Below are 21,471 nucleotides of genomic sequence, written 5' to 3'. Positions count from 1 at the left end.
AATCTCAGTTATTCTTTTAAGTTGTGGGTAGTCTAAAAGAAGTGAGTACTTATTACTCAGAAGATATTCTGTTACAAAGTCAGTAATTTAAAGAAATTAGAAGCAGAAGTTAATTTATTTCCCAGAAACTCCATACTGGTTCAAGCTTACTCAGTTTCTGTGGGCTCTATCTAATTTTCATAATTTTATTTATGTGCATGACCTTAAATTTACATAAAGTAGAACAATGAAATTATGACAAACTTTTTAATACCATGGAGGAGAAAGCAGATTGGGTATAAATTACAAGTAGTTTGCAAATTGGCTATGTGTTTTGGGGAAGTCTAGGGATGGTTTGTTAACAGAAGACACTTTGATAGTATGACGAGGTGACATGAAAGAAAAATACCACTGTCTAGCAACCTTACAAGAGAGTCTGCTTTTAGTCTTTAGATAATGTCACTGTTTCTATGTGACTGTTCCCCTGTGATTCTTCGTCCCACCGTTGTGTTTATATTATTTTATGGGCTTCTTTAGGTTAATATGTTTTTGTGACTACTGTGTAGAATTAGAATGAGGAAATCTTTCAGAAGACTGTGTGTGTGTGTGTGTGTGTACGTATACTTGCGTGTTGAAGGTTGGAAATGTATGAATGTATGTGGTTCTCGCAGTTCATCTGCCCCAATATTCATGGGATTGTTTAAGAAAATTCAAATTTGTATCTTGACAGATGTTCCTGGTTTTATTTGGAATTGACTTGAAGATAGAGCAAATGGTGCTAAATAAATGTTAACTTGTACTAGTATAGAATTTGCACCCCTAAGAAACTATGGGAAAATGTTTTTTTAACTGAAACTGGGGCAATTGATTTGAAACATATATAATGCTTATTTTTTAGATCCATTAAGTATATAGGGTCATTTTGTTAATTTAGGAACATAAAGATGTATGTTGCAAATGGATTTTTTTTTTTTTAAGAAAACTAAGTAAGCTATCATCTTAAGATTTCCTGTGTTTGAGAGGTAGCCCAAAACAAGCAAATAAAAGTTACTGTCTTTAGGAGACTTAGGGACTTCTAGATAATCAGACCAAGAGGGGAAAAACTCATTTCAGAATAATATTGGAGTTGGGAGTGGGAGAGGAGAGATTTCCTTCTCCCTAAAGAAGCTCTTCACAAAACCAGTTGAACACAGCTTTGTCATAGGTAACTTTTGCCATATGTAACTTTTATTTATTCAGCCTTTTTCGGGGTAAGCTGTGTCAGTATTTGGAGGAAATAAACCTGGCTTTTGCCTAGAAAAATACCTTAGAGCAAATAAGGTGAATATAAACTAAATTGTTGTATTAAGGATAAAGGGAGTAACTGTCAATAAGAAAACAGTTTTTGGCGGTTTTAACTGAGTAATCTTGTTAGCCTTAATTTTGCTTTAAACAGTACTTGGAAATCATTTTAATGCATCCTCAAAAAGGATGTTTTTCACAAATGAAGTGATGACTTTAATACTTCATTATCATTAGTTGATTTTTGGCTAGTGCCCTTTATTTGGTATTTTGAAATGACTTTTGATAAGGGTTGCTAATCGCAGGGATTTTATACTTGATATTCAAGGATGGACTATATGACTTCATGACTTGATACCTCAGAACAGTTCATCCATACATTACTTCTTATTTATTATTCATGAGCAGTAGGCATTAGAGAAAAGATTTAAGTTTGATTCTGTCTTTAAGAAGACAGAATCTTAAAACCAAACCCAAATCTCAATATCTTCTTTTCTTGATGATTTTAATTTCTTTTTATTTTTTCATTTGTCTACTTAGGGCGACGTACCTTCTGTTGAGTACCTCTTACAAAATGGAAGCGACCCAAATGTTAAAGATCATGCTGGATGGACACCATTGGTAGTTTTCTATTTGTTTTTTATTCTCATTTTGTTTATGTTTTATAGTTATTATACTTTATAGTTATATAGTTGTCTGTATATTTCCCTCTGCAGTATTTACTCTCTTTTTAATCTGAAGAACTTGTATTTTCACCAAGTAAAGGAAAATGATGATTTTTCATCTAGCTTTTCAATTGTGACAGGCAAGAAATTGGCTACCTTTTCACCGACTACCCTTAGATTTAGGAATCTAGTTACACTGTATTGTTGAATGTAGCTGACATGGAGGTAGCTACTAGAACCGACATCAGGCTCCCTTTGGCCACATTGCATGTCACTAGAACCAGATTTCTTGGAACAGAGAGAGGTCAGAGGAACAGGGTATAGGATTGTATCACAAGGCAGTGATTCTTACTGAGGATCTATTGTAGCCTCATTTATACCCTACCTAGTTGCAAATATATAGAGGCAGTAGAAAATCTTGGCTTATATTAAACATTTTTAAAAAATCCTTATTATTACTAAAAATGCAATGTGAAGTATAGTCTGGAAAAGGAATGGCACAAATTCATGGGAACAGTGCTACCTGGGCTCATTGTGGGCAATTTGAAGGCAGCTGTAGAGGTGTCAGCAGCGGAGGTGGAAGCCCTTACCCTGTGAGCTGGAAATTGGGAGATTTTCATTAGGCCAGGTATAAACAAGGTTTAAAGTTGTGAATAATAACCTCTCACCAAATTTCTAAGCTGGGAGGGTTTAGTCCCTGTTGGAGTCACTTGTTTTGACTCCACGGGCTAGCTAACCTTTTCAAAGAAAGGTCAGGTTTTTTGTTTTTGTTTTTTGTTTTTGTATTTTTCAGCCAGTAAGGCAAATTGTAGTAAAGTTTGGTGAGTGATTTATTAGAGGAGCTGATGTCTAATTTGGCTTCTTTCCTCCTAGAAATAGCCCTACAGACATTTCGTGTGGTATTGCTTATTATGAATGAAACAGATGTACTTAAAAAGCACAGTATGCCCAATTGGAGGACAATATAGTGGCCTCATTAACAGTTCATTAAACATAAGGAAAGATTTGCACGTGAAGCATCTTTGCACATCACATTGTTACCCGTTACATCATTCATTCTTCTTGAGCACTTACTCTGTGTTATTTGTGTTACCATCAATACCAGCCATACAGTAATCTGTAGCTTCAGCAAATAGAGAGGATTGTCTTGTAAATACTCTCTCCAGGATATTCACTTGGTGGGGTGATTATGCATATGTGTGGGTGCACCACTTAGCACATGGCTAAGTACCTGATTTAGTGAATCCTATTCAGCCATGGAGAATTTCGCTTTTTATGCATGATCTAATTGTTAAATACTTTCTAAGTCTTTTGTTGTTTGTAATTTTTTACTATGGATCAGTTTAGGAACTAGAGTTGGTTTATACACATACAGAGTTGGTCAGCTACATTTTCTTCTTAAAAAAAGAGTAGTTGACCAAAGGCTCAGATAGATAACACCATTTTCCATGAATTGCGTAGATCTTGATCATCATGTATCTTACTAAGATTATGAACAGGGCTTTACTCTGGGTCAACACTTACAGTCTGTATGAATACTTAGATAAGAACCAATTTACTGACTAGTTCACATTTATTTTTCTCAAGTGCAATTGTATTGATATTATGCATTGTTCTTCCTCATCGCTTTTCTCCCTTCCTCTCTTCCTTACTTCCTTACTTAGCATGAAGCCTGCAATCATGGGCACCTGAAGGTAGTGGAGTTGTTGCTACAGCACAAGGCATTGGTGAACACCACCGGCTATCAGAACGACTCACCGCTTCATGATGCCGCCAAGAACGGGCACCTGGATATAGTCAAGCTCTTAATTTCCTACGGAGCCTCCAGGAACGCCGTGTAAGTCGTTAAGCAGTGTTGTTTAGTTGCCTTGTATTCCTGAGTCAGGACTGTGACAGAACACACCCTGTAAGATCCAGGTAGATGGCTCCCTTTCTCGTCTTTCACAGCTGAGGTTAGACGTGACCATCATATTCTGTATTTAAAATCAGCATTCGTGCCCTTTTTCTTTGGGATACTTATATTTTGAGGGCGATTTGCTCCTTTACTTTAGAAACAATTGCCAAATTAATTTCAGAAGCTTTGATTTTTCTGCATAAATTCACTTAATTATATTCTGTAGATTGAGTCATACTTACTAATAAGAAAAGAAGTGTAGAAATAACTATTTTGTATGCTTTCCAGTACTTCAGAATTTGTATTAAAAATTCTATTTTTTGTGCTTTTTCTGCATATTTAGTTAAAATATGTAAGAATTCAGATGTTGGGCAAGTGCTATCGAGTTATTTCTTAGACTTTTCACATCATTCAAATGAAGCTCTGGGTAAATTGTTTTGCGGTGTCAGGGCACAGAGATGCATTAGTGAATGCTGGCGGCTGCATTTTAAAATTGCTATTGTCAAGAGTGTCACAAGCAATTGCCGTATGTGGATTTTATATCTTTAATCTATAGCTTGGATCATGTCTCCCTATATATTATTTTACTCTTTTCAGTTAATGAGGGAGTTGAAATGGAAATAGAAGAACTGCCTCTTCATGTCCCCGTTGCTTATACAGGTTTGGAAAGTGCACATGAAAGTCACGCTTACTTTGACTACAGAGGCAAATAAGAATTACAAAATGCAGAGCTTCTAGGTTGTCATTTTTTTATAGCATAATTGAAAAACCAATAATGCAGGAGTGTACCATACCTTGGTGCTGTTTGTTTCAGTAAGTGTGTCTCATATCTTTTATTTTCTATCACATGTGATGAGATAGTTGGGGCAAACTCAAGGGGTACCTGTTTTTCTGTATTTTTATTTTTCTTGCTTGTACGTGCATGTATGCGTGCGTACACACACATTATATACACACACACACACACACACACACACACACGGACCAACAGATATGACCCTCCTGTGGGTAAGCCAGCCATTTGTTAAAGCAAATGGTTGCTTGGGTCAGGTGAAACTGAATAGTTTCCATCCTTGGGTTCTTAAATCAGCCATGACTACTTTAATGAATGGAGCACCGGTCAAGGCGTTAGGGAATTCAGCTTTTATTTGTGACTCCATTATTGACTTTATAGCCTCAGGCAGGTTAATTTCTGTGCCTTGGTGTCCTCACCTATAAAACATGGGTGATGCCTGCTGCTTTTCTCTTTCTTCAGAGCACAGTGAGGATTAATGAGCCAAAACACAGGGCCTGTCTGGTGGTTTGTACACCATGATTCTTCACTGCACTGTGAAGCTTATTAATATGCAAGGTGTGGGCATGAGACAGTGAGCCGAGTCCGCCTTCACAGGCGCCTCTCAGATCAATGTGTTGTTTGTAAATAGGCTCACCGAGTGCAGTGGCAGATGTAGGTATCGCTGTAGCCCAGCAGCATCCAGGAGACTTTTCCGCGGTGACGGGAGTGCCCTCTCTCTGTGCTGCGCCCTCGCTGCTGTTGAAATGGGCCTGTGCCTACGGAGGCCCTAAATTTGAAAATGTATTTTAATCAGTATAAATGGCCACATGGGCCAAGTGGCTACTGAATTGGACAGCTGCTTGATATAGTTAGGATAGTGGGGAGAGAGGATTTATGTGGGGAGAGGCTGGGGAAGACACTGGGCAGAGGTTGGTAGGGCGGCTTGGCACCAGTACAGGGGTCGATTTAATCTGGGGTGTGCGCGTGTGGTAGCTGTTTCTAAACGTTATTGCTTCCTTTCCAGACTGGTGGTCGTCATACTCTGGTATTTGCTGTGTTTTTCACTTTCTGTTTTATTTCATAGTAATTGTTGGTTCACCTGACTGGCTTCACCAGTTTTCTAACTGGTCTCCTCCTTTTCCGATTATTTTTCTTTGTTCATTCCCCACACTGCAGCCCAAGAACTTTTAAAAAGTAGAAAAGTCTGGCCAAATCACTTACTTGCTTAAAACCCTTCACTGGCATCTCTTAATGTTTTTAAAATAAACTTCAAAGCGTGGTTCCTAAGGCCCTGGATGGTGTGGCACCACTAACTTCTCCAGCCTCATCTGCTACTCTTCCTCCCATCCCCCTTTCCCTTCAGCCTTTTTTATACCAGCCTTTCTAAATCACTCCTGCTCTCCTGGTCCTGCCAAGTGCCTAACAGTCTGTACCCACATTCATTCATAGTGGAAGCGAGTAAGTATTTGAATGCACGAAAAGATTGTATATTTTTTCTTCTCTTTTGAAAAAGGGTCAGATCTGACGACAATAGGAATAGCCTCCCTCTGCTTCCCGATTCACTGTAAGTGTGGAGTGAAAGTCTAAAACCAAGTTTCCATAAGCTGCACCTTTTCTAGGGTGGTAGCACTGGTTCCTGGTAGATGTTAGGGTAAATGATGTGTGCTCCCTGGGCAGAATCCTTAGTCTCTTGTCCATTGGGCATCCATAGTATGTTACCTTTTGTGGGGTCATGGCTTCCCATTCCTACAGCCTTGACATTTTTAAGATCTGTTTTTCTTTCTGCCAGTGTTCTGTATTTTTAAGTACTGACAAGTGACAATAGATGGAATTCATTGCTTGACTTTCTCTGTTTAAGCGTAGAGCATGGGGAGGGGAGCCTGGGGGCTGTATGGACTTCTTACTACTATTTTTTTTTTTTTTTTTTTTTTTTGCCTGATGCTCTTGTTCGTTTTAAGCCATTAATATCTCTAACTCTAGAATCTGAGTTGGCAAGCATATTACTTTTATTTTCTCTGCTTTTATTTTTATTTCTCTTATATTTTTATTTCTGTTTATGTCTCTTTTACTCTTAATGGAACTCTTCTCTCAATCACCAGGACTAGACTCTTTCTATCCCTGGAAGAAGAAGGGTTGGAACCGGAAAGGGTGTAGGCTGTTCTTCTGTCCTTCCCTCTTGATGGCTTGGTACTTGGACTAATTGAAGTTGTACGTGGGTAGAGTCTATCTACTTTTTCTGAGTTTCCAAAGGGCAATCTTCAGCTCTATAACAGACATTTTGTTAGTTGTCTTCATTCTTTCGAGGTTGAGGTAGTTTTCTTACTCGGATGCCTTCATTTTCTGGGTCTCCAGTGACATCCTGTTAGGTCCTCTCAGACTCTCGCCACTGCTCCTTTACTTCCTCATCCCTCGTTTATCTGCTCCTGGTGTTCTAGTGGAGTGAACAGACAGATCAGTGCCTTCATAGGTCAGTGCACAAGATTCTGTGAAAATCTAGATTGGGGGCTCTAAGTGTGACTAGAGGAAGTCATAAAAGGCTTTCTAGTGGAAGGAGCACTTCCACAGAATTGTGAAGAATAGGAATAGGAGGATGGGCTTTCCAGAAGGAGTTGGTGGGTATTAAGGTACACTGTAGCCAAGGCTGTTGTCCTTTCAGCTCTAGAAACTTTGGTTGGTGATGGTAAGACTGGTATGATTGGGAGGACGATGGCCACTGAAGAGGCTGGGGAAGGTGGCTGAGGCGGAGAGACCTTGTGTGCCAGAGGGGTCAAATTTTACACCGAAACCTTCCCCCCTGCACACTGGCTGGGAGCTCAGTGGAGAGGTGTGTCCAGTAACCCAGGGAGGTGAGTCTGAGCTAAAGTAGTGGTGGGGACAGTGGTGGCGGAGGTAGAGAATTCACTCTTTTTATCAGCTTCTTCACATGAAGTCTGGTACACTGTGTTAAACACCTTATCAGGGTTGTGACTGAAATTGGGTAAGGGTATGGATTATAGTGGATTTAATAAACTTGATTTTTCACTCAGGAACATAGCATGTTTCTCCATTTATTTAAGCCTTCTGTTATACATCTTAGTAAAGGTTTTCATCTATTTTATATATATATGTGATTTTATATATATGTATGTTTATGTGTGCACATAGTATTTATTGAGATTTTCTAGGTATTTGATTCTTTTGTCGCTCTGGTGAATGGATGTTCTGTTAATAAATAGAGCTTGTTATTTCTGACATATAGGAAAGCTGTTCATTTTAGTACATTTCTCCTACGTCTAGCTAACACCTAATTCTAAGGATTGGATTATCATTTATTAACTTCTTACTGCATTTGTCTGAGTTTCTAGGACAATATTATAAAACAATGTGATAGTTGGCATACTTGTTTTATTCTCATTTTTAAAAAAATATTGACTGTAGGTTTGCAGTCAGTATTAAAATCGATATCAAAAATACAGATCTTCTAGTTATTTTACTATTTTTTAACAAGACTGTATTTTATTAAATGAATTTTAGCTTATACTGAGATGATCTTAGACCTTTTGCCTGTTGATGTCATTAGTGCATTTAAAAATATTAAACCATGTTGTATTCCTGTGATAAACTTGATTTAATATAATGTGGTATTCTTTAAACAAATAATTTACATCAGTTTGCTAGGCTTTTATTTAGTATTTTTGCATTTATAGTTATAAGTTGAAATGATCTGTTTTTATCTTTAATTTTTTGCCCTCAGATTTTGATATTAAAATTATACTTTTTTGATATTAAAATTATACTTGTTAAAATTTATTTTTAAAATTTTAATTCCATTGTAGCTAACATACAGTGTTGTATTAGTATCAGGTGTACAATATAGTGATTTAGCAATTCCATGTACTACTAGGTGCTCATCAAGGTAAGTGTATTCTTAATCCCCTTAACCTATTTCACTCATCCTCCCACCCACCTTGCCTCTGGTCATCATCTGTTTGTTCCCTATAGTTAAGAGTCAATTTTTTGGTCTGTGTCTCTCTCTTTTTTCCTTTGTTCATTTGCTTTGTTTCTTAAATTTTACATATGAGTGAAATCATACGGTATTTGTCTTTCTCAGATTGGGTTTTTTCGCATAGCTTGATACTCTAGATCCATCCATGTCCTTTGCAAATGGCAAGATTTTATTCTTTTTTTATGACTGAATAATATTATATGTATGTGTGTGTGTGTGTGTGTGTGTATCACACCACATCTTATATCTTCATTCATCTATTGATGGACACTTGGGCTGCTTCCATAGTTTGGCTATTGTAGATAATGCTACTATTAATAAACATAAGGGTACATGTCTCCCTTCAAATTAGTGTTTTCGTAGTCTTTGGTAAATACTCAGTAGTGCAGTTACTAGATTGTAGAGTAGTTTTAGGTTAAATTTTTTGAGGACCCTCCATACTGTTTTCCACAGTGGCTGCACCAGTTTGCATTCCCACCAGTAGTACCATTCCCACCAATAGTACCATTCCCACCAATAGAGGGTTCCTTTTTCTCCACATTATCCTCGACACTTGTTTCTTGTGTTTGTGATTTTAGTCATTCTGACGTGAGGTGGTATCTCATTGTGGTTTTGATTTGCATTTCCCTGATGATCAGTGCTATTGAGCATCTTTTCATGTGTCTGTTGGCCATCTGTATGTCTTCTTTGGAGAAATGTCTGTTCATGTCTTCTGCCCATTTTTAATTGGATTATTTGGGCTTTTTTGGTGTTGAGTTGTGTAAATTCTTTATATAGTTTGGATACTAACCCTTTATTGGATATGTTATTTGCATATTATCTTCTCCCATTCAGTAGGTTGTTTTTTAGTTTTGTTGGTTGTTTCCTTTGCTATGTTAAAAGCTTTTTATTTTGCTGTAGTCCCAATAGTTTGTTTTTGCTTTTGTTTCCCTTGCCTCAGAAGACCTATCTAGAAAGATGTTGCTATGGCCAATGTCAGAGACATTACTGCCTGTGCTCTCTTAGAATATTTTTATGGTTTCAGGTCTCACATTTAGGTCTTTAATCCATTTTGAGCTTATTTTTGTGTGTTGCGTAAAGAAGTAGTTTTTCAGTGGAGTCTTTGGGGTTTTCTATATATAGTGTCATGTTGTCTGCCAATAGTGAAAATTTCACTTCTTCCCTACCAATTTGGATGCCTTTTATTTCTTTTTGTTGTCTGATTGCTGTGGCTAGGACTTCTAGTACTATGTTGAATACAAGTGATGTGGTGAGAGTGGGCATCCTTGACTTGTTCCTGACCTTCAGGGAAAAGCTGTTTCTCCCCTATTGAAAATGATGTTCACTGTGGGTTTTTCATATAAGGCCTTTATTGTTGAGGTATGCTTCCTCTAACCATACTTTGTTGAGGGTTTTTATCATAAATGGATTTTTTTTTTGGTGCAATTTTAAGTGGGATTGTGTTCTTAATTTCTCTTTCTGCTGTTTCATTATTAGTCTATAGAAATGCAACAGATTTTTGCACATGGATTTTGTATCCTGTGACCTTAATTCATTTATCAGTAGTTGTCCAATTTGTTGGCATATAATTTTTCATAATATTCTCTTAAAATCCTTTGTATTTCTGTGGTGTCATTTGTTATTTCTCTTCTTTCATTTTTGATTTTGTTTTTTTGAGTCCTATCTTTTTTGTTTTGTTTTGTTTTTTGATGAGTTTGGCTAGAGGTTTATCAACCTTGTTGATCTTTTCAAAGAACCACTTCCTGGTTTCATTGATCTTTTTTTTTTTTTTTTAGTTTCTGTATAATTTATTTCTGCTCTACTCTTTATTTCTTTCCTTTTGCTGGTTTGAGTTTTATTTGTTCTTTTTCTAGAGCCTTTAGGTGTAAGTTTAGGTTGTTTATTTGAGATTTTTCTTGCTTCTTGAGATAGTTCTGTATTGCTATAAACTTCCCTCTTAGAACTGCTTTTGCTCCATCTGAAAGATTTTGGACCATTTTGTTTTCATTGTCATTTGTCTCCATGTGCTTTTTGATTTCTTATTTGATTTCTTGGTTGACCCAGTCATTATTTAGTAGCATGTTATTTAATTTCCTTATATTTGTGCTTGATTTTTTTCTTGTGGTTTATTTCTAGTTTCATTGCATTACAGTCAGAAAAGATGCATGGTATGACTTTGCTCTTTTGGAATTTGTTGAGACTTGTGACCTATGTGATCTATTCTGGGAATGTTCCTTGTGCACTTGAAAGGAATGTGTATTCTGCTGTTTTAGGATGGAATGTTCTGAATATATCTGTTAAATCTATCTGGTCCAGTGTGTCATTCACGGTTTCCTTGTTGACTTTCTGTTTCATTCATGTGTCCATTTATGTAAGTGGGGTGTTAGAGTCCCCTGGTATTGTAGCACTATATTGATTAGTTCCTTTGTTTGTTGTTAACTATTTTATGTATTTGGGTACTCCCATGTTGGGTGCATAAATATTTACAATCATTTTATCTTCTTGTTGGATTGTCCCCTTAATGATTATATAGTGTTCTTTGTCTCTTGTTACAGTCTTTGTTTTGAAGTCTGTTTTGTCTGATAACAAGTATTGCTGCCCTGATTTTCTTTTGACATCCATTTGCATGATAAATGTTTCTGTCTCCCCTCACTTTCAATCTGCATGTGTTTTTAGGTTTGAAATGAGTCTCTTGTAGGCAGCATATGGATGGGTCTTGTTTGTTTTTTTTTTAATCTATTCAGTCACCTATTCTGTCTTTTTGATTGGAGAGTTTAGTCCATTTACATTCTAATTATTGATAGGTACGAATTTATTATTGCCATTTTGTTACTTATTTTGTGGTCGTTTTTGTAGTTCTTCTCTGATCTTTTCTTCTCTTGCTTCTTTTCATGGTTTTCTTTAGTGATACACTTGAATTCCTTTCTTTTTATTTTGCATTTCTATTACTGGTTTTTTATTTGTGGTTATCATTAGGTTTGTATATAATACCTTCTGTATATAGTAATATGTATAAAGTTGATGGTCATTTAAGTTTGAATCCTTTTCCTGCCCCCCCCCCCCATTTTAGGTATATGGTGTCATACTTTATATCCTTTTATTTTCTAATTCTCTTGACTGATTTATTTTTATTGACTTATTTTTAGTGCTTTTGTCCTTCCTACTTTTCTTACCCTTACTTATGGTCTTGTCTTTCCACTCAGAGAGTTCCCTTTAACATTCTTATAGGTCTGGTTTAATGGTTATGAACTCCTCCATTAGCTTTTGTTTGTCTAGGAATCTCTTCTTTTCTCTCCTTCTGTTCTGAATAATAGCCTTGCTGGATACAGTCTTCTTGACTTCAGAGTTTTTCCTTTCAGCACTTTGAATTTATCATGCCATTCTCTTCTGGCTTGCAAAGTTTCTGCCAAAAAATCCACTGATAGGCATATGGGGTTTCCCCTTGTTGGTAGCTATCTTCTTTTCTCTTGCTGCTTTTCAAATTCTATCACTACTTTTTGCCATTTTATTTTATTTAGAAGATTTTATTTATTTATTTATTGAGAGAGAGAGAGCACTTGCACAAGTGGGGGGGGAGGGACAGAGGAAGAGGGAGAGAGAGAATCTCAAGCAGACTCCATGCTGAGTGCTGAACTCAACTAGGGGCTCAGTCTCACAACCCTGAGATGATGAGCCAAACTGAAATCAAGAGTCGGCTGAGCAACTGACTAATCCACATTTTTTGCCATTTTAATTACTGTGTCTTGGTGTGGACCTCCTTGGCTTGATGTTGTTGGAGGAATCTTTGTGCCCCCTGGTCTGGATATCTGTTTCCTTCCCCACTTTAAGGAAGTTTTCAGTGATTATTTCTTAAAATAAATTTTCTGCCTCCTTTTTTTCTCTTTTTCTTCTGGTGTATCTATACAAATGTTATTACACTTGATGGAGTCACTAAGTTTCCTTAGTCTATTCTCATTTTGCATAATTTTTTTTCTCTCACCTGCTCAGCTTGATTACTTTCCATTACTCTGTCCTCCCAGAGTAATGGTATGAGCATATGTAATCCGTTCTTCTGCTTCCTCTAGGTTCCTGTTTATTCTGCCTAGTGTATTTTTTAATTTCATTTATTGTATTCTTCATCTCTGATTGGTTCTTCTTTATCTTTTTGTTAAGGGTCTCACTGATGTCCTCCACTCTTTTCTCAAGTCCAGTGAGTATCTTTATGATCATTACTTTAAATTCTCTATCAGGCATATTACTTACATCAGTTTTGCTTACATCTCGTGCTGTGGTTTTGTCCTGTTTTTCATTTGGGACATATTTCTATGTGTCCTCATTTTGTCTCTGTCTGTTAGGAAAGTCAGCTACGTCTCCTGCTCTTGAAAGTAATGGCCTTGTGAAGAAGAGGTCCTGTCGTGCCCTGCAGTGTGGTGTCCCCTGTTCCCCAGAACCTGGCGCTTCTGGAATGTCTCCTGTGTGTGTAGCATGAACCCTGCTGCTGTGTCCTGGCTGCTTTCCACCAATCAATCTAGTCGTCTGCAGTGACTCCCCTTGCCAGTTGTGGGCAGTGTTGGGTCCCTAGCTAGGGTGAAGTGCATAGTTTTAACAGGGTGTATGGTATTCCGCAGGGGCTCTCCGCCACTGCCGAGACCAAGGCCCTGCAATGTGTGCAAGTAGGGAGACGTGGTGTTGGCACAGGTCTTCTGGGGGGCCTGGGACTGAGGCAAGATGGGCTGCAGGGCGTGGGGTTTGGTATAAGCAGATCAGTGAATGTTGGCGCTGCACTGTTTCCCCCACGGGGCTGTTCGTTTGTGCCTGGCGGCTGGGGAGGGAAGTGGCTCCTTTGTTCCTGGTGGGGTCCCCCTGTGAAACTCCCCTCTCAGTCGGAGATGAGTAAGTAACTCTTCTGTACCCCCAGATGTTTGTTAAACTGCTGCTTCTATGCTGCATCTCCCCTGGCTGTTCGTTGAACTTTCCTAAAGGGTGGGGAACTCCACTTTCCGAGGCCCTTTGGGCTCTCCCAGAACCCAGCTGGCTGATTTTTAGAATTTTAGGCTTTAACTCACTCTGCTTGTAAGAACTCAGAAATTTGGCTCCTCTCATTTTCAAAGCCCAATGTTACGGGGAATTGTCTTCCCCGTGCAAGCTCCCTGGTGACAGTCTGTTTTTCCTCCCTTCTCTGTGCCCACGGCTCCCTCCCTTCAGGGATGCCATGGTCCGATTAGCTTCCCATTACGTCTCTGCCCTTCCTACCCTCTTCAGTGGGGCCTCTTTTCTGTCTTTCATTGTGGGGTTTGTTCTGCCAGTCTTTGGACTTTTGTTATCTCATTAAATTTATCTTTAAATAGTCCCTGTAGACTATGAAAACAAAGTTTACCTATTTTGCAGTTTTATCTAAGGCTGTGATTTTTTAAGAGGATGCCCATGAGGATCATCTTACTGATGTTTAGCACAGGGCACACCAGTGAGACAGGGTCTGTGAGGAAATACTGTCTTTATTATATTTCTCGTATGTATAGCAGAGTATCTCAAACCTATAAAGCTTTGGGTCTGCCTTTATATATTTTTGTCAAATGTAGTGATAGTTCTTGAGTACTGAATGCCAAAAAATACTGTCTTTGTTTCCACATTCTTCAGGGCCCTGTAAGCTAAAGGAGGGATATAAGCCTGTCTCAAGTCCATTGATTTCCATTGCACTACAGACATAAGGGAGTCATGGCTAATGTAGTTTCTGTTGAAAGCATGTTTGATGGAAGACATGTGTCCTTATACCAAAATAGATTCTTCTTATTCAACATTTGAGGTATAATTATATATATATATATATCTTTTAAAGTAAACTTTGCACCCAGTGTGGGGCTTGCAGTCAAGACCTCGAGATCAAGAGTCACATGCGCTACTGATCAAGTTGGTCAGGCACCCCAACATTTGATATTTTTTGATTGACTTTATACCTTTTCTGATACTGTAAGAATTTAAGTTGAATTATTTCAGTTGCATGTAAAGCAAACTTTTAGAGAGGAGTAAAAATTTTTGTAACTTAGCCCTGGTAGGGAGAAGAAAACCTGAGACAAAAATCCAGCCTTAGAGTTATTTTTGGATGTCTTTAGAAGGGAGCAAAGCATGTATATGAGGACTAGGGGACCCAGGTTAGAAAGTTCTATATTCTGATATGTTCTGGTATTAAGTTGTCGTAAATGGTGCTAGGACCATGTGAATTTAAATTTTGGAGAGAAGGTTCAAGAGCTATTTTTTTTAGTAATACTTTTAAAATGTGAAAATGCAGAATCTTTTTTAGTCCAGGAGGTGGAGAGAGTCAACAACTCAGAAATACAATTAGGCATTAAATGTCTATGGAAGACCGGTATAGGAAAAGAAAGAATGGAATATGATTTATTGCAAAGCTAAATGAATTTAAAAGCATCTTACTGAATACTGGTGGAGGGAAATCTTGAAACCTTATAAGGCAACGCAAGGTATCTAGGAATTAACAACATACAGTACTATCATTGATACTCTTTATCTACCATCTTCATTGTTTAATTAAAAAAATACAAGGACTTTGATAAGTTCACCAGTGAAGTCTCCTAGTCCTGTATTTCCTCGTGGAGGCTATGATCCTTAACTATGAATTTCCTACTACAAGGTTTTGGGACCCTAAGTCTTTTATGATTATGGAGGGACTATGTATATAGCAGAAGGTCATATATATCTACTTCAGACTTTATCTTTTGTTTAAATTTAATTTTAATCTAACACCTTACTGTTTTTTAAATCACATTTCACTTAGAATAATTTCTTATGTGCTTTGGGCTTTTGCTATGCAAACTTTGCCACTTTTTAAAATAACATTTTGCATTTAGATGCAGTATTAATTCACTTAACTCTATTTTACTCATGTTCCACATGAGAAATTTACCTCTTATGCACTAAAATAAGAGTCCATTACCCAAGAGGGAAAATTCTGTTTCAACCTCAGCTACAGAAGTTCGTATCTTCTATGCTTCATCGTTAACCTGAGAATATTTATATTGATGACTGGTCAAAACCTCAGTGGCTTTCCTTCTTCCCCACTGCCTTCAGTGCATCCACTGTGAACCTAAAACAAAAACTCTTCATCCCATCAGAACCACTTTGAGTGTATAGAGAATAGCATATGCCTTTTTTTTTTTTTTTTAAGAGATGTATAAAGTTTAGGATTTGGTACTTGGTCTGCCATTAACACAGTTTTTTTTGCAAGGGTGTAGAATTCATAATTAGAAATTATTACATGGACCATTGGACCTATTAATTGTCCCACTGCCCTAGTTAATTTTTAAAAAATTAATGTGCTATAACAGATAATTTGTTTCATAGCTTAAAAAAAAAGAAATGTTGCTCTTTTGAATTTCTGTGCCTTTCCTGCTTCACAGCAAGCCAAGTGACTTGAAAAATTAAAATCTGTATGTTTGCAGTTTTATAGGATTCATAAAGGATTTCGTTCATGGACTATCTTGGTAGCCTGTCATGAGTGATAGGTTAGTATTAGTAAAAATGCCTTTTTGCATGAGTATTCGGGACTGAATGGTCTGTATGTATAAGTGCAAATTTGAATTTGCCCATCTCTCCTCCTTTTTTTGAGTGGTGAGCCTTCTCTTGGGCCTAGTTGTGGGCAGGTTCTACCATATTCTTGAGTGGAAAGGACACTAAAGGGTTATACTATATTATGAACTCTTGCCTTTGGGGTAAAGCTGCAATGTTAAACACAACAGTTCAACTCTTTGATAAGAACTTCCTTCTCATTAGTCTTAGTAATCAAAAAGAATCCTAGTGAGGAAGGTTATTCTCACTGTCTTCAATTAATATTCAGTCACATTGATAGTCTTCTGTGCATGTGACAACATGTGACTTTTCTTCCAAGTGTTACCTTTTTTCAAAAAAGAAGATAAATCTAATTATGTACATTTATTTATGTATTTATTTACTTAAAGATTTATTTATTTATTTTGAGGGGGGACGCGAGTGCGAGTGGGAGGAGGGAGAGAATCTCAAGCAGACTCCCCACTGAGTGTGGAGCCAGACACGGGGCTTGATCTCATGACCTATGAGGTCATGACCTGAGCTGAAACCACGAGGCGGTCGCTTAACTGACTGAGCCACCCAGGAGCCCTTAATTATGTACATTTAAAACCAATTTTTTTTTTTACACTAAGTGTAAATGTTAGTCCATTCAAATATATCATTATGGGGAAAAAAGTTGGATGACTTTTTTGTGCCTATGTGATAAAGGAGAAATCTTATGTGTGCCCTGTCTCCTCTTGCTGTGGGTTTTTGAAGGTGCCGCATAAAAACTTGATTCTAATTTCAAATTTCAGTGGTCCACAAGAAAGCAGAAACATGACAGGATTTAATAGGCTCCATCTCCTGTGATGCAGGACTGAGGTTTCACCGATTATCTTTCAATGTTTAGCATTTGTATGTGCCATTCTCCAGTTCATTAGCAATACCGGAGGGCTAAGGGTTTAGTGGGCTGTGTAGAAGCAGAAGCGTCCCTAATCCAAGTGCATGTTTAAAGACCATATGAGAAAGTGAGCTTTGTGTAGTTAAGACGCGAAATATAAATTAGAAGCCTGCCAGTTATTTTATGAGGGAAAACGTTGTATAGACAGTACAAGTATCTCACTTGTTCAGACAGTTGTTTTACTGGTTACTTTTTGTTTGAAGCACACTAGCTGCTGATGGTACTTTTGGGAAATACTTTGATTAACATTGTTTTATGTTGTCATAGTGGTTATTCATATCTGTGTAAAACAAGTATACTATAGTTACTGTTTATTAAAATATACTTGCCTAGGCTCTTACATATTATTTCTTTGAAGTGTGAAATTTACAGTTGTCTTTTTTAAAAAGTCCTTTGGTGTACAGTGATTTTTTTGACGGCATATAATGTGACATCTTTTTTTGCTGTTGTTTATTCATTTTTGTACTTGGTGGTTTAAGACCTAGAATATTGATTCATTATCTCAGATTTCTATTTTGATTGTCATACAGAATATATGTGTGAGGGGATTATTTATTTGGCATGTGAGCACAGTAATTTAAGAGAATGAAATTAAGTATCAAGTATAGTGGATGAAATCAAGTACCTTTTGAAATAAACTGAGATTGCTCTAAATGTATGGGAATTTGGAATGACCCCCAATCCAGCACAGTGGCTTGTCACTTTGTTGTAAACCAGAAGGCAGAAACACAGTACAACTCTTGGCTGGAGAAGGACTGTTGCCAGAGAAGGGTTGCAAATTATTGAACCTAGGCCTAAAGGGAAATCTGAGAGTACTAATTTATCGATGTTTATGGGCATATCCCAAGAAGGGTGAGTGAACGGATAGTCATGAGTAGCAATCATTAGAGAAATGGTTACTGTGGTTTATTTCTTCATGCACTAGCTATCTCTTCCTGCTATGCCATCAAAACCACTTTCCCCAAGGTCACTAATGACCTTGTCTCCAAACCAAATTGGTGCTTCTGTCCCTCATCTATATGCCCTTCACACAGCATCAGAGTTGACTCCTTCCTCCTTCCTCTTCCTTCTACTGTTTCCTTCCAGATCTCTCTCTGTACATTCAGTACAATTTTAAAAACTGGTATTGTACCATGTTTATCGTTTTATGTCCTCTTGAACACATTGCATGTTCATATGCACTTTAATGGCCATTACATGGATATACCATAATCTGAAAAACCGTAAAAGCTTATAAAAGAAATGCTCATTTTAGGAAACTTTTTTGTCATAATAAAATATATTGAAATTATTCTGAAACCATATGTAAGGAAGTGGAAGAGTAGACAAAAGTTGTATATTTTTAATAATTATAATTTTTATAGTAATTTTATAACAAAAATTATAATTATATATAATAAATTAAATAATTATAATTTAAAAACTAATGATGGGCAATATTGACTATTGGAATAAACAAGAAAAACACAACCTTAGTCAAGTCATTAGAACCTTGTTCTTTCTGTTTTCTTATCTATGAAATGGCAGATTTCTACTATTTCTTAATTATCTTCCAGTGTAACATATTCTGTGACTTGTGAATTAGTACACGCTGAGATGTCTGCGTCAGCTTGTTCCCTAAACCACCAGTTGATTCTCTTGATGGCTGTGATTACTACACAATGTACATCCATATTAAAGTTAATTTTCAGAGTGCCCTGCTCACTGCTTTATTCATTTGTTTGTCATGTGGCATGGTTTTCTTTCTGCAGATACGAATTCCTATCCTTGTGTTTATCTAATTTCTGTATTTGTTTATGTAGAATACAGAGCTTATCATAGCTATGGGAAATTATTTTTATTTGCATTTGAAAGCCTCTTGCCCTTGGTGATTAATGATTATGAAGCTATATTAGAAATATGAGTATGAATACAGAAGAATACAGAGTTGTGAAAAAATTCATCTGTAAGTAACAACATATTCAATTAAAAATACTCCCTAGAATGGTCTGATGTCAAATTGAAATTTCACATCTTTTTTCCATTGAATTCAGCAGCTTGTGATACTTGATCCTTACAGCTTTGTGTGAATTCTGAGTCATTCATTTTAGTAAAAGTTGTATATTATTAAGGAAGTTGAAAAAATTCTTCCCCTGGTGCATGCATTTAGTTAAAAATCAAGTCACACATTCTATTTACTTAAACCCATCTGCACTTATTTTACCAGTAACATATTTGGTTTGCGGCCTGTGGATTATGCAGATGGTGAAAATATGAAATCACTATTGCTGCTGCCAGAGAAGAATGAATCATCATCAACTCGCCATTGCTCAGTAGTAAGTATGGATTAGGCTTTGGGAAATTTATGTCTTTTATTGAAATTGGTTGTGAAAGGAACATAATAGGAAAATTTCTACTTAGCAAATTGCTTTCAATCACCAAACAATTATTGAACACTTCCTTTGTATTAGGAATTGTGAGTTCAAAGACTATTATCATCAGAATAAGTCTAACAACAAGTATTTTTTTGAGCCCCCCCTCTATATTTTAGGGAGCATTCATACTGCAACCAATGTGACAGATGGGGCTCTTGTTCTCAAGGAGCTAACACTAATGAGAGATAGGAAAGAGAGAGACTGTAAATATGTAAGCTAATATAAATGAAATAGTTTGAGGAACTTACAAATGTGTGGTTTGAAGATTTTGTAGAGTGTAATTGAGTGGAGGTGGAGGGCTCCAGTTTAAAAGGTACTGCTTTAGCTGGGGTCATTGAGGAGGGCCTCCAGAGAGCTGATGTTTGATGTAAAACTTGAATGAGGAGGAGGACGAGGCATCTGGGTGAACATCTGTCTGGATGACAAGTGTTCCCTATAGCAAATGTTGTATAGGGTCCCTCAGTGGATGAGCTTGGTGTGTTTGAAGGTTGGAGAGAAGATCGTACTTGCTGGCGACTAGTCAGTGTCTAAGAGTAATGGAAACCACTGAAAGGATTTAAAGCAAGGGAATGACATGATTCGATTTATGTTTTAGAAAGTTCACTCTGGCTGATTTGTAGTAAAGAGACAGGGGTGGGGCAAGAGCAGAAGCAGGGCGGTTACTGAGGACTGTTTCACTGTGACGAGAAGAGATAGCACCCGGATTAAGGTAATGGCCGTGGAGATTGTGAGAAGTAATGAGGTTTAGTGTATATTTTTGAGTTAATGGCAACAAACTTTCTGATGGATTATATATGAAGTGTGGATAAATAGAACTAGTGTGACTTTAGCGGTGGGGTGGTAGATGGTGGTGCCATTTCCTGCTGTGGGGAAGGAAATCAGTAATTCCCTGCCAATTTTATGTCTGTAAGGCAGCAAACATGTTGAACGGGCAGGTGAGTCTGTAGCTTAGGAAAGAGCGGTTAAGTTAGAGAAAGTGGAAGGAATGCTTATTCCTTAGGAACTTATGGTTTAGTGGGGAATATAGATGTTAAAAAAGTTCATTACATACTGTAATAAATTTATAATAGAAGCCATAAAAATGTACAGTAGATTCATAGAGAAGGAAGAAGCTGACTTCAGGAGGTATCGAAGAGCTTCACAGAGAAGGTGACAAAGAAGGCATGTAAACTTGTAAAGGTAAAAGTTTTAGCAAGGCGTCTAATAGAACGTTGGCTGCAGATAACAAAACAGTTACTTAAATGCCTGAAGGCAGTGTTTTATTTTATCTAAAGATAATCTCAGTATAGGAGAGCTTTCCTTGGTGAGTTCAGCAATTAAATGGCTGCACCAGAGACCCAAATTCTGTCTTTCTGCGTTGCCATCCTCAGCTTGATAGCTTTGTCCTCACTTCACTAATCTCCCCTCAGTGATTATAGGACGATTGCCACAATTGTAGATGGGACAGTGTCCAGTGTTAAAAGAGGGACTAAAACCTTCCCCAGAAGCCTTCCACTGGACTTCCCCTTATGTCTTATTGGTCAGAACTGGTCACACAGTTGGTGCTGACATACATTGTGGTTGAAGACAGGGTCAGCCCTTGAAGAGTGGATATCTGTAAAAATTGGGATTCTGTTAGTGGGGAGGAAGTGAGGCATGGATCCAGTGAGCATTGCCCCACTGTGAATCAGGTATACAAAGTGGGGATGGCAGTCCAAATCTAAGGAACAACAGCTTGAAGACAAGGAAGCGTAAAGGACCTTCAAAATCTGAGAAACTAGATTTAGTGTGAGAAGAGCACAAGGTGTATTATTAGAGAGGAGCTGGAGCGAGGTTGGGATCAGATTGTAAAAGGCTTTGGATCCCCTGAGGAGGAGTTAGGTGTTACTGGTCCACTCAGTGGGGTACCCGCAGTGCGTTTTAGTGCAGAGGACAGCTCGGAGTGGGCCGAGACCGAAGACTGGTCGGGAGGCTGTGAGGTAGATCGAACTCTGATGTGAAAGGGTGGTGTGATGTGGGCAGGGAGAGAAGAGGGGTTTTC

The 21,471-nt window shown here is 37.6% G+C and overlaps 1 protein-coding gene across 1 annotated transcript in view; it reads left to right on the top strand.

Moving 5' to 3' along the window:
* Positions 1-21,471, top strand: part of BARD1 (BRCA1 associated RING domain 1) — an 81,897-nt gene that overhangs the window by 35,849 nt on the left and 24,577 nt on the right. The window contains exons 5-7 of the mRNA XM_078070032.1: positions 1,801-1,881; positions 3,590-3,762; positions 19,244-19,352. Of these exons, the coding sequence (XP_077926158.1) occupies positions 1,801-1,881; positions 3,590-3,762; positions 19,244-19,352 (363 nt within the window). The remainder of the gene's footprint in view (positions 1-1,800; positions 1,882-3,589; positions 3,763-19,243; positions 19,353-21,471) is intronic.

The sequence above is a fragment of the Halichoerus grypus genome, chromosome 4, assembly GCF_964656455.1.
Source record: "Halichoerus grypus chromosome 4, mHalGry1.hap1.1, whole genome shotgun sequence".
NCBI classification, from domain to species: domain Eukaryota; kingdom Metazoa; phylum Chordata; class Mammalia; order Carnivora; family Phocidae; genus Halichoerus; species Halichoerus grypus.
The sequence above is the reverse complement of the archived record's forward strand: the minus strand, read 5'-3'. Positions and strand labels throughout refer to the sequence as shown.